Below are 12,026 nucleotides of genomic sequence, written 5' to 3' on the forward strand. Positions count from 1 at the left end.
TCGTGGTTTGTTTTTCAGGGGGGGAATGATCCAGGCCGCGGTGGGCAGGTGTCGGCGCCTTGGGCTGTGAGCGCTGTGGACGGGCTGGTCCTGCTGGGAATGATCTGGACTCAGAACAGTATGCACTGTCCATTAAAGGAAACACGCACCTTATATAGCCATTCAAAGCCGTTATATCACATATCAGTGTACTACAAATACAACTATAGATATTGTGTTCTGCACTGTTCATCCGGTACCTCCTGGTTCACCAATAGATTGCCAGACGTACGGTGCAGAGCAGCACTAACATGGCACCCAACTCAGAAACTGCTCCAGACCATAAAAATAGGCAAAAACTTATATTTTCAGGTAACTTGATGATTTTAGTGAGAAATAAGAGAGCCACTTCCATAGGGGAGAGTGTATATCGCTGGCATGTATGAGCATATACAGCAATGATCTCCTCCGGATGCCTGCCACTGTCATTTTGGGATTTCTAAAATAGAAAAGATGAAAAATTAAAGGGGAACTCCACAGATCTACAAACTTCCACAATTATAATCTACATAGATTATATATACTTTATGTAACCATGCACAGACCCTAAACTCAACCCCCGTCTCGTAAAATTGTCCTCTCTCTCCCATTATATATGTGCTGTATATTCCTGTTGGGTTTTTTTGCACATGGAGCCACAAAGAGGTGAGGCTTGTGCAAACTTGCATTAAAGAGATGTTTCTTGAAGTTTAGGCATAAATGGGGCTTAAAATATATCACAATTTTGGTTGGAAATGTTAAGCCTTTGCCCCTAAGGCCTGCAGCTTATAATAATGTGACAGATATCATATATGTCTCAGTGCTGGAGAGAGGTGACACATGGAGGGCAGGGAGGCTTTTAGGCTTTGTGCGCACATAGCGTTTTTGAGGCATTTTTACGGCCGCAAAAACGATTGTAAAACCGTCTGCCATGCAAAGCAATGTGAATTCGGATGTGCGGTGCACATGATGCGCCGAATTCGCATTGTGTTGCAAAACGCAGAATGACCATTTCTACCACGATTACGCTGCAAATTCGCGGCCATTGAGGAACATTGAAACGTAGCAAACCCGCAGGTATATGTGGATTTGCTGCGTTTCAATTAAAATCAATGGCCACAAATTTGCAGCGTAATCGCGGTGCGCCTCTTCATCCCGGCTACCACGCGGTGAAAAAAAGAAATAAAAAAGTTAAAAATAAAAAAAATCTGTATACTCACCTCTCCAGTCTCCTCCCGGTGCCGATCCTCTCTCCTCGGCGTCCCGCAGTGTACTTGCAGGAGCTGCGGTGACGTCAATTAGTCAGCTGATGGTCATGCGGTCGCGTGACAAACGCTACGTGGGCACATGGCCTCAGTCCCCAAGTAAAGGAATGGGTCGGAGACTAAGCTAACAGTTCCCATACCACCACCCTCCTTCCGCTCTGATGGCCACTTCCACTGGAATTGTTATTTTTTTCTCCCAAAAATATCAACAAATTTAAAAGAAAGTGGTGATTTTAAGGATGAGGCTCAATCGGGGGGTGTTTTCAAAGTTATATATAGAATCATTCATTGTTTGCGTACCATTTACACAATACAAGGGACAAATAACGTCAAATAATAAATTCATCCCTGTAATCCTATATTTTAAATGTCAGACCCAAGTACGTTCATGGAAACTAATATAGCTTAGACCCCATTATAGATAAAAAAAAAAGTCTGAGGATTTTTACGCCTCCTTCATGCAACAAATTAATTTTGCAACAAAACTGATGGTGGTTCTGGTGCCATATTCCTGTACACATAGTGATTTGGTGACATATTCATGTACGGATGGTGGTTCTTTTGACGTATTCATGTAGTGATTGTTATTCTGGTGATTTATTCATCACCAGAACCATCATCAGTACATGAATACAAAACCACAAAACCAAAATCATTATCAGTACATAAATAGAACACTAGAGCAACACCCACCACACTGTATGCCCTTATGAGCCATAACCACCACTATGTTAGCCATCATTACCTATAACTGCGACACCGTACACCCTTATGAACTACAGGGTTATACCATGGCTGTCCCCTCTCCACTGTTTTACCTTACAGTCTTTATATCTCCACCCCACCAGGCTAACCTCTCTTCATACTGTGCCCACATTTCTCGCTGCCCCCTCTCCATATCCATTCTGTGCCCCCTGTTCACACTATTACCTCATACTGCCTACCACGTTGTCCTCTCCAAACTGTACCCCCCTCCTCACACTGACCCCCTACATGGCATGATGGACACCACAGCCGCCCATACAATGTATCAACAATAGCCCCCCAATATACACTGATGTCCATCACAGCCCCCTATGCAGTATGAAGTCCACCACAGCCCCCCATTATATTATATGGTCACCACTGCAGCCCATCATATATAGTATGATGTCCACCACAGGCCTCTGTATACAGTATGTCTCCACAGCCAGCCCCACCAAATGTCCCCACAGCCAGCCCCCCATAATATCCCTACATCTAACCCTTCAATGTCCACAGTCAGACCCTCTTAATGTCCACACAGCCAGCCCCACCTAATGTTCACACAGCCAGCCCCCCATAATGTCCCTACATCTAACCTTTCAATGTTCACACAGCCAGCCCTTCATAATGTCCCTACATCTAACCATTCAATGTTCACACAACCAGACCCCATAATATCCCTACATCTAAAATTTCAATGTCCCCACAGCCATCCCCTCGTCATGTCCCCACAGCCATCCCCTCGTCATGTCCCCACAGCCAGCCCCTCGTCATGTCCCCACAGCCAGCCCCTCGTCATGTCCCCACAGCCAGCCCCTCGTCATGTCCCCACAGCCAGACCCTCGTCATGTCCCCACAGCCAGACCCTCGTCATGTCCCCACAGCCAGTCCCCCCATAATGTCCCTACATCTAACCCCTCAATGACCACACAGCCAGCCCCTCTTGTGATTGGCAAAGTAAAATAAGAAAAATAAAAAAAGCTTATACTCGCCTAATCTAGGCTCCTCGTCCAGCGCAGCCTCCGCCTCTTCCTTTCTCTGGTACAGCAGTGGGCACTGGATGGCGCTATGATGTCACTGTGTCGCGCCATCCGACGTCCCCTGCATGCGCCGCCTCCCTGCTGGAGTTCCCAGGCGGTGCTGATATCAATTGCATTCACGCCTAACAGACGTGTCAGGGTTATTTTCTGAAGAGCGCCCCCATTGGGGAAGGAAGAAGGTAATGCTCTAGGCAGGTACCTACCCTGCCTACCCCTTGTCCCAGCCCTGCAAGTGCACAGCCTCTGCATACAAGATAAGATTTAGGTGTGATGACTTACCATTAAGAATATGGAACTGATCCGCCGTTTCACAGAAACCTGCAAACGGAAAGCATGACGCTGTAAGTACCCGCCAAAAAAAGAAGGCGACTGCTAGTGTTCACAGGCTCAGATTTATTATGCTGCAACCTTTGCGTCACTAAGCCGCACCCTATCAAAACTAAACTCCGTGAAGTTCCACCCTGTTGTCTAAGAGTAACGCCAACACCTACCGTATGACGGGAAAGGGTAGATATACTGCAGATCTATTCCCTGCTTGCCAGCCAGATCATCAAACTTACGGTAGATGTCGTCACTTACAGAAGTTTTGCGCCCTATCAAAAAATAAAATGTAAAAGGAAATACAGTCTTTTCTTCTTCTCCATTCACAGCCAAAGTTACAGGGAGCAATGCATTGTGGTTACAGATAGGTCACATGACTGATGGAGGAGGGTGGAGGTAAACTATTTAAAGGGACATCCGGTTGTATCTTGACAGCAGCTTTGGAGGTGAATGGAGCAAGTAAAGATGCGTAACGTCAGGATGTCGGGGGGTCGCACATACTGACCATAGAGCTTAAGGGTTATCCTGTTGTACCTCTGGTAATACAATATGGCGTAATTCTGATAGTCCGTCTCTCCCACAACCACCTCCATCGGTCCTGCATGTCCACGTGCTGAGAACAAGGACAGATGGTTGTAATGTACACACAATGGAAGGGCGAAACAATCTGCATGTGACCCTAAATAAATCCTAAAGGTTTTGTTTGAACTTTTTACCATTTTCAAGACCTCTGCTTGCAGTCATTGCATTGGCTATGTGCCCCATCCAGGTCCCCATCTTGTGGCTCTGGTCCCCATCTTGTGGCTCTGTGCCCCATCCAGGTCCCCATCTTGTGGCTCTGGTCCCCATCTTGTGGCTCTGTGCCCCATCCAGGTCCCCATTATGTGCCCCATCCAGGTCCACATCTTGAGGCTCTGTGCCCCATCCAGGTCCCCATCCTGTGGCTATGTGCCCCATCCAGGTCCCCTCTTGTGGCTATGTGCCCCATCCAGGTCCCCTCTTGTGGCTATGTGCCCCATCCAGGTCCCCTCTTGTGGCTATGTGCCCCATCCAGGTCCCCTCTTGTGGCTATGTGCCCCATCCAGGTCCCCATGTTGTGGCTCTGTGCCCCCTGTGCTGTTCTTCACACACATAAAATAGAAAAAAAAAAAAGATGATTCTCACCTGTCCTCCGTTCCCTCGGCGGCCTTCCTGCAGATGTGGCCCGCAGGCACCACAGAGTCCGACCCCTTTACGATCCCGACCTGGTCCAGGAGGAGCCGCTGACAGCAGCTGACATCTGCATATGGCAATGACGTCATACTCGCTGCGCCGACACGCAGATATCAGCTGCTGGCCTCTGATTGGCCGGCGGCTGACATTGAAAATGCTGTGCTGGGAGACAGTCTCTGTGCGGCAATTCAGCGCTGCTGTCGGCGGCTCCTCCTGGACCAGGTCGGGATCGTCAAGGGGTCTGTGCCCGCGGGCCGCGTGTTTGAGACCCCTGGCATAGAGCATTCCTGTTTATGTCAGGAGGATAAAAACCCTTTCTTGACCCACTCCTTCCCACAGCTCAGAGTTTGTATCCAGTGTAGACTCCAGATAGTGTGTGCACAGAGGATTGTCTACACTGGATTCAGTAAAAAGCCCTCAGCTGTGGGAAATATTAGGTCTGTACAAGTTTTTATTTTTCCTCTGGAAGTAATAAAAAAAAGGTTCTCATTCACTGACAGCAAGCAGTGATTTTGAAAATTGTAAAGGGTCTGAGACACACTATATTTGTACATATATATATTTATTCTACCATGGTTATTCTATGATAAAATTGTCATAATAAGATCTACCTTGCTGACTGTCTCCAATATTACCTACCTTTCAGGGTGAACCGTCCCTTCGTTTTTTTGCTCGGCAGATAAGAATGTTGAATCTCCCAACAGATCCCGTCCCTGAGAGAGAAGATGATATGAAATATTCTGTAGGGTGCACACAGTGGCGGCACACTGACATCCTCCTGTACTGCTGATGGTTTCCTTACAGTTTTCGGAACGTGCTGACGGCCATTGTCTCCTCATCCCTGTCATTTGTAGACAGCGTGGCCTGGAGAATAGTGGCCTCCACACGATGGTTGTTTGTCTTCAGGTAATTACACTCCGATGCCACCGAAAGAAGGTACCACTTCCCTGAAAACTGACAGTACAACTCCCATCATTGCTGCTCATAATACAGCGATAATGGCTAAGGAAAGAAATATCTATGATCTGCACAATACACCTGTGGTACAGGAATGTCCAATCCCATCCTCTGTGATACTGTCTGCTGAGCTGTATCTAATCCTATCCTCTGTGATACTGTGTGCTGAGCTGTGTATCTAATCCCATCCTGTGTGATACTGTCTGCTGAGCCGTGTATCTAATCCTATCCTGTGTGATACAGTCTGCTGAGCCGTGTAACTAATCCTATCCTGTGTGATACTGTCTGCTGAGCCGTGTATCTAATCCTATCCTGTGTGATACTGTCTGCTGAGCAGTGTATCTAATCCTATCCTGTGTGATACTGTCTGCTGAGCCGTGTATCTAATCCTATCCTGTGTGATACTGTCTGCTGAGCAGTGTATCTAATCCTATCCTGTGTGATACTGTCTGCTGAGCAGTGTATCTAATCCTATCCTGTGTGATACTGTCTGCTGAGCTGTGTATCTAATCCTATCCTGTGTGATACTGTGTGCTGAGCCGTGTATCTAATCCTATCCTCTGTGATACTGTGTGCTGAGCTGTATATCTAATCCTATCCTGTGTGATACTGTGTGCTGAGCCGTGTATCTAATCCTATCCTGTGTGATACTGTCTGCTGAGCCGTGTATCTAATCCTATCCTGTGTGATACTGTCTGCTAAGCAGTGTATCTAATCCTATCCTGTGATACTGTCTGCTGAGCCGTGTATCTAATCCTATCCTGTGTGATACTGTCTGCTAAGCAGTGTATCTAATCCTATCCTGTGTGATACTGTCTGCTGAGCTGTGTATCTAATCCTATCCTGTGTGATACTGTCTGCTGAGCTGTGTATCTAATCCTATCCTCTGTGATACTGTCTGCTGAGCTGTGTATCTAATCCTATCCTCTGTGATACTGTCTGCTGAGCTGTGTATCTAATCCTATCCTGTGTGATACTGTCTGCTGAGCCGTGTATCTAATCCTATCCTGTGTGATAATGTCTGCTGAGCTGTGTATCTAATTCTATCCTGTGTGATACTGTCTGCTGAGCTGTGTATCTAATCCTATCCTCTGTGATACTGTCTGCTGAGCTGTGTATCTAATCCTATCCTCTGTGATACTGTCTGCTGAGCTGTGTATCTAATCCTATCCTGTGTGATACTGTCTGCTGAGCAGTGTATCTAATCCTATCCTGTGTGATACTGTCTGCTGAGCTGTGTATCTAATCCTATCCTCTGTGATACTGTCTGCTGAGCTGTATCTAATCCTATCCTCTGTGATACTGTGTGCTGAGCTGTGTATCTAATCCCATCCTGTGTGATAGTGTCTGCTGAGCCGTGTAACTAATCCTATCCTGTGTGATACTGTGTGCTGAGCCGTGTATCTAATCCTATCCTGTGTGATACAGTCTGCTGAGCCGTGTATCTAATCCTATCCTGTGTGATACTGTCTGCTGAGCCGTGTATCTAATCCTATCCTGTGTGATACTGTCTGCTGAGCCGTGTATCTAATCCTATCCTGTGTGATAGTCTGCTGAGCCGTGTATCTAATCCTATCCTGTGTGATACAGTCTGCTGAGCCGTGTAACTAATCCTATCCTGTGTGATACTGTGTGCTGAGCCGTGTATCTAATCCTATCCTGTGTGATACAGTCTGCTGAGCCGTGTATCTAATCCTATCCTGTGTGATACAGTCTGCTGAGCCGTGTATCTAATCCTATCCTGTGTGATACTGTCTGCTGAGCCGTGTATCTAATCCTATCCTGTGTGATACTGTCTGCTGAGCAGTGTATCTAATCCTATCCTGTGTGATACTGTCTGCTGAGCCGTGTATCTAATCCTATCCTGTGTGATACTGTCTGCTGAGCAGTGTATCTAATCCTATCCTGTGTGATACTGTCTGCTGAGCTGTGTATCTAATCCTATCCTCTGTGATACTGTGTGCTGAGCTGTGTGTCTAATCCTATCCTGTGTGATACTGTCTGCTGAGCCGTGTATCTAATCCTATCCTGTGTGATACTGTCTGCCGAGCTGTGTATCTAATCCTATCCTGTGTGATACTGTCTGCTGAGCTGTGTATCTAATCCTATCCTGTGTGATACTGTCTGCTGAGCAGTGTATCTAATCCTATCCTGTGTGATACTGTCTGCTGAGCAGTGTATCTAATCCTATCCTGTGTGATACTGTCTGCTGAGCTGTGTATCTAATCCTATCCTCTGTGATACTGTCTGCTGAGCTGTGTATCTAATCCTATCCTCTGTGATACTGTCTGCTGAGCTGTGTATCTAATCCTATCCTCTGTGATACTGTCTGCTGAGCTGTATCTAATCCTATCCTCTGTGATGCTGTGTATCTAATCCCATCCTGTGTGATAGTGTCTGCTGAGCTGTGTATCTAATCCTATCCTGTGTGATACTGTCTGCTGAGCCGTGTAACTAATCCTATCCTGTGTGATAGTCTGCTGAGCCGTGTAACTAATCCTATCCTGTGTGATACTGTGTGCTGAGCCGTGTATCTAATCCTATCCTGTGTGATACTGTCTGCTGAGCCGTGTATCTAATCCTATCCTGTGTGATACTGTCTGCTGAGCTGTGTATCTAATCCTATCCTGTGTGATAGTCTGCTGAGAAGTGTATCTAATCCTATCCTGTGTGATAGTCTGCTGAGAAGTGTATCTAATCCTATCCTGTGTGATACTGTCTGCTGAGCTGTGTATCTAATCCTATCCTGTGTGATACTGTCTGCTGAGCTGTGTATCTAATCCTATCCTGTGTGATACTGTCTGCTGAGCTGTGTATCTAATCCTATCCTGTGTGATACTGTCTGCTGAGCTGTGTATCTAATCCTATCCTGTGTGATACTTTCTGCTGAGCTGTGTATCTAATCCTATCCTGTGTGATACAGTCTGCTGAGAAGTGTATCTAATCCTATCCTGTGTGATACTGTCTGCTGAGCTGTGCATCTAATCCTATCCTGTGTGATACTATCTGCTGAGCCGTGTATCTAATCCTATCCTGTGTGATAATGTCTGCTGAGCCGTGTATCTAATCCTATCCTGTGTTATACTGTCTGCCGAGCTGTGTATCTAATCCTATCCTGTGTGATACTGTCTGCTGAGCTGTGTATCTAATCCTATCCTGTGTGATACTGTCTGCTGAGCAGTGTATCTAATCCTATCCTGTGTGATACTGTCTGCTGAGCTGTGTATCTAATCCTATCCTCTGTGATACTGTCTGCTGAGCTGTATCTAATCCTATCCTCTGTGATACTGTGTGCTGAGCTGTGTATCTAATCCCATCCTGTGTGATAGTGTCTGCTGAGCCGTGTATCTAATCCTATCCTGTGTGATACTGTCTGCTGAGCCGTGTAACTAATCCTATCCTGTGTGATAGTCTGCTGAGCCGTGTAACTAATCCTATCCTGTGTGATACTGTGTGCTGAGCCGTGTATCTAATCCTGTCCTGTGTGATACTGTCTGCTGAGCTGTGTATCTAATCCTATCCTGTGTGATAATGTCTGCTGAGCCGTGTATCTAATCCTATCCTGTGTGATACTGTCTGCTGAGCTGTGTATCTAATCCTATCCTGTGTGATAGTCTGCTGAGCTGTGTATCTAATCCTATCCTGTGTGATACTGTCTGCTGAGCTGTGTATCTAATCCTATCCTGTGTGATACTGTCTGCTGAGCTGTGTATCTAGTCCTATTCTGTGTGATACTGTCTGCTGAGCTGTGTATCTAATCCTATCCTGTGTGATACTGTCTGCTGAGCTGTGTATCTAATCCTATCCTGTGTGATACTGTCTGCTGAGCTGTGTATCTAATCCTATCCTGTGTGATACTGTCTGCTGAGCTGTGTATCTAATCCTATCCTGTGTGATACTGTCTGCTGAGCTGTGTATCTAATCCTATCCTGTGTGATACTTTCTGCTGAGCTGTGTATCTAATCCTATCCTGTGTGATACGTTCTGCTGAGCTGTGTATCTAATCCTATCCTGTGTGATACTGTCTGCTGAGCTGTGTATCTAATCCTATTCTGTGTGATACTGTCTGCTGAGCCGTGTATCTAAACCTGTTTTTTCTACACATCGGTGGTGTAATCTTCCTGTATCAGGGATTCCCAGGATTTAGGGAAGATGATCAGAGTTGTAGTCCTGTGTGCATTGCTGGGAGTTGTTTCACTTGGGTTGGACATTACAGTTGTTGGCTTTTCTGCAATACTCACAGCTTACACTTTAGAAGAACTACAAGCACCAGCATACCCTACTTATTCCACATCAACCAGGGAAGTCTAAGATGCCTAAATCTGGGCACTCAGTGCCTACAACATGTGAGCACTCCAACAATACATCATGGTAGTGCAGTGCTGGTGCCAGCCCCCCCGCAGCGGCTCTCAGCTGTGCCCTCCATGTCCCCCGCTCTCACCTGCTTCAGGTTGAAGTTGGCCACAGTCTGTATCTGTTCTATTGGACTTTCTTTTTGATTCTTGTTCTTTTGACCCCATGTATAAAGAGGGGCGCACAGGAGGACAATGGCTAGGACCACTTTAGGGGGTGACATGACTTGTGCCTGAAGCAGAATGAAGTGTTCTCCACTAATAGCCCAGCACAGAGCTGTGTACACTGCTGGTGTTTGCTGTGTTGTTAGGAAATCCTTATCTGGGCTGTTTATTGAGCTTTGTGTGGCCCCAAAGGTCAGTGCCTCAGGCCTCCCTCACAACTGGTGAAGACCATAATCGAGAACATATGGGAGTAGAGGAGTATAATGCGTCTGGGAGCGCAGGTATAATGTAGTATCACCGCTATACCGTACAGCCGCAGCATCACTGTATAACGTGGTATCACCCCTATACTGTACAGCCAGTGCATAGTGTACCATCACCGCTATACCGTATAGCCGCAGCATCACTGTATGTACACACGTGGTCAAAATTGTTGGTACCCCTCGTTTAATGAAAGGAAAAACCCACAATGGTCACAGAAATAACTTGAATCTGACAAAAGTAATAATAAATTAAAAATCTAGGAAAATGAACAAATGAAAGTCAGACATTGCTTTTCTGCTTCCACAGAATTTTTTAAAGAATTAAACTCATGAAATAGGCCTGGACAGAAATGATGGTACTGCTGAAAATAATATGACAAAAGGGACATGTTAAATCAAGTTGTGTCCAATAATTAGCATCACAGGTGTCTACAACCTTGTAATCAGTTAGTGGGCCTGTATATAGGGCTACAGATACCCACTGTGCTGTTTGCTGACATGGTGTGTACCACACTCAACATGGACCAGAGGAAGCAAAGGAAAGAGTTGTCTCAGGAGATTAGAAAGAAAATTATAGACCAGCATGTTAAAGGTAAAGGTTATAAGACCATCTCCAAGCAGCTTGATGTTCCTGTGACTACAGTTGCACATATTATTCAGAAATTTAAGATCCATGGGACTGTAGCCAACCTCCCTGGACGTGGCCGCAGGAGGAAAATTGATGACAAAGAGACGGATAATACGAATGGTAACAAAAGAGCCCAGGATAACTTCTAAAGAGATTAAAGGTGAACTTCAAGCTCAAGGAACATCAGTGTCAGATCGCACCATCCGTCGTTGTTTGATCCAAAGTGGACTTCATGGGAGATGACCAAGGAGAACACCATTGTTGAAACAAAATCATAAAAAAGCCAGACTGGAATTTGCCAAACTACATGTTGACAAGCCACAAAGCTTCTGGGAGAATGTCCTATGGACAGATGAGACAAAAATGGAAGTTTGTGGCAAGGCACATCATCTCTATGTTCACAGATGGAAAAATGAAGCATATCAAGAAAAAAACACTGTCCCTACTGTGAAACATGGAGGAGGCTCTGTTATGTTCTGAGGTTGCTTTGCTACATCTGGCCCAGGGTGTCTTGAATCTGTGCAGCGTAAAATGAAATCTCAAGCCTATCAAGGAATTCCAGAGAGAAATGTGCTGCTCAGTGTCAGAAAGCTTGGTCTCAGTCGCAGGTCATGGGTCTTGCAACAGGATAATGATCCAAAACACACAGCTAAAAACACCCAAGAATGGCTAAGAGGAAAACATTGGACTATTCTGAAGTGACCTTCTATGAGCCCTGACCTAAATCCTATTGAGCATATTTGGAAAGAGCTGAAACATGCCGTCTGGAAAAGGCAACCTTCAAACACGAGACAACTGGAGCTGTTTGCTCATGAGGAGTCGGCCAAAATACCTGTCGAGAGGTGCAGAGGTCTCATTGACAGTTACAGGAATCGTTTGATTGCAGTGATTGCCTCAAAAGGTTGTTCTACAAAATATTAAGTTCATAGAATCATAGAATGGTAGAGTTGGAAGGGACCTCCTGGGTCATCTGGTCCAACCCCCTGCTCAAAGCAGGATTCACTAGATCATCTCAGACAGATGTCTGTCCAGCCTCTGTTTGAAGACGTCCATTGAAGGGG

At 45.8% G+C, this 12,026-nt stretch overlaps 1 protein-coding gene across 1 annotated transcript; it reads right to left on the minus strand.

The window, feature by feature from the left end:
* Positions 1-328: 328 nt before the first annotated feature.
* On the minus strand, positions 329-10,235 carry C8G (complement C8 gamma chain). The gene is made up of 7 exons (XM_073640600.1): positions 9,999-10,235; positions 5,403-5,554; positions 5,240-5,313; positions 3,894-4,001; positions 3,559-3,660; positions 3,347-3,385; positions 329-478 (listed from the first exon to the last, which is right to left on the minus strand). Exons 1-7 carry the CDS (start codon positions 10,131-10,133, stop codon positions 465-467), a joined length of 624 nt encoding a protein of 207 aa, XP_073496701.1. The 5' UTR covers positions 10,134-10,235; the 3' UTR covers positions 329-464.
* Positions 10,236-12,026: the final 1,791 nt, after the last annotated feature.

The sequence above is a fragment of the Phyllobates terribilis genome, unplaced genomic scaffold (assembly GCF_046119375.1).
Source record: "Phyllobates terribilis strain yellow unplaced genomic scaffold, ASM4611937v1 Scaffold_7__3_contigs__length_470593459, whole genome shotgun sequence".
NCBI classification, from domain to species: domain Eukaryota; kingdom Metazoa; phylum Chordata; class Amphibia; order Anura; family Dendrobatidae; genus Phyllobates; species Phyllobates terribilis.

Coding starts and splice junctions, on each gene's coding strand:
- C8G (XM_073640600.1), bottom strand. CDS start 10,133: ATGTCACCCCCTAAAGTGGTCCTAGCCATTGTCCTCCTGTGCGCCCCT. Junction 5,555..9,998: donor CCAACTTCAACCTGAAGCAG/GTGAGAGCGGGG, acceptor TTGTACTGTCAG/TTTTCAGGGAAGTGGTACCT. Junction 3,661..3,893: donor GATAACCCTTAAGCTCTATG/GTCAGTATGTGC, acceptor ATTTTTTGATAG/GGCGCAAAACTTCTGTAAGT.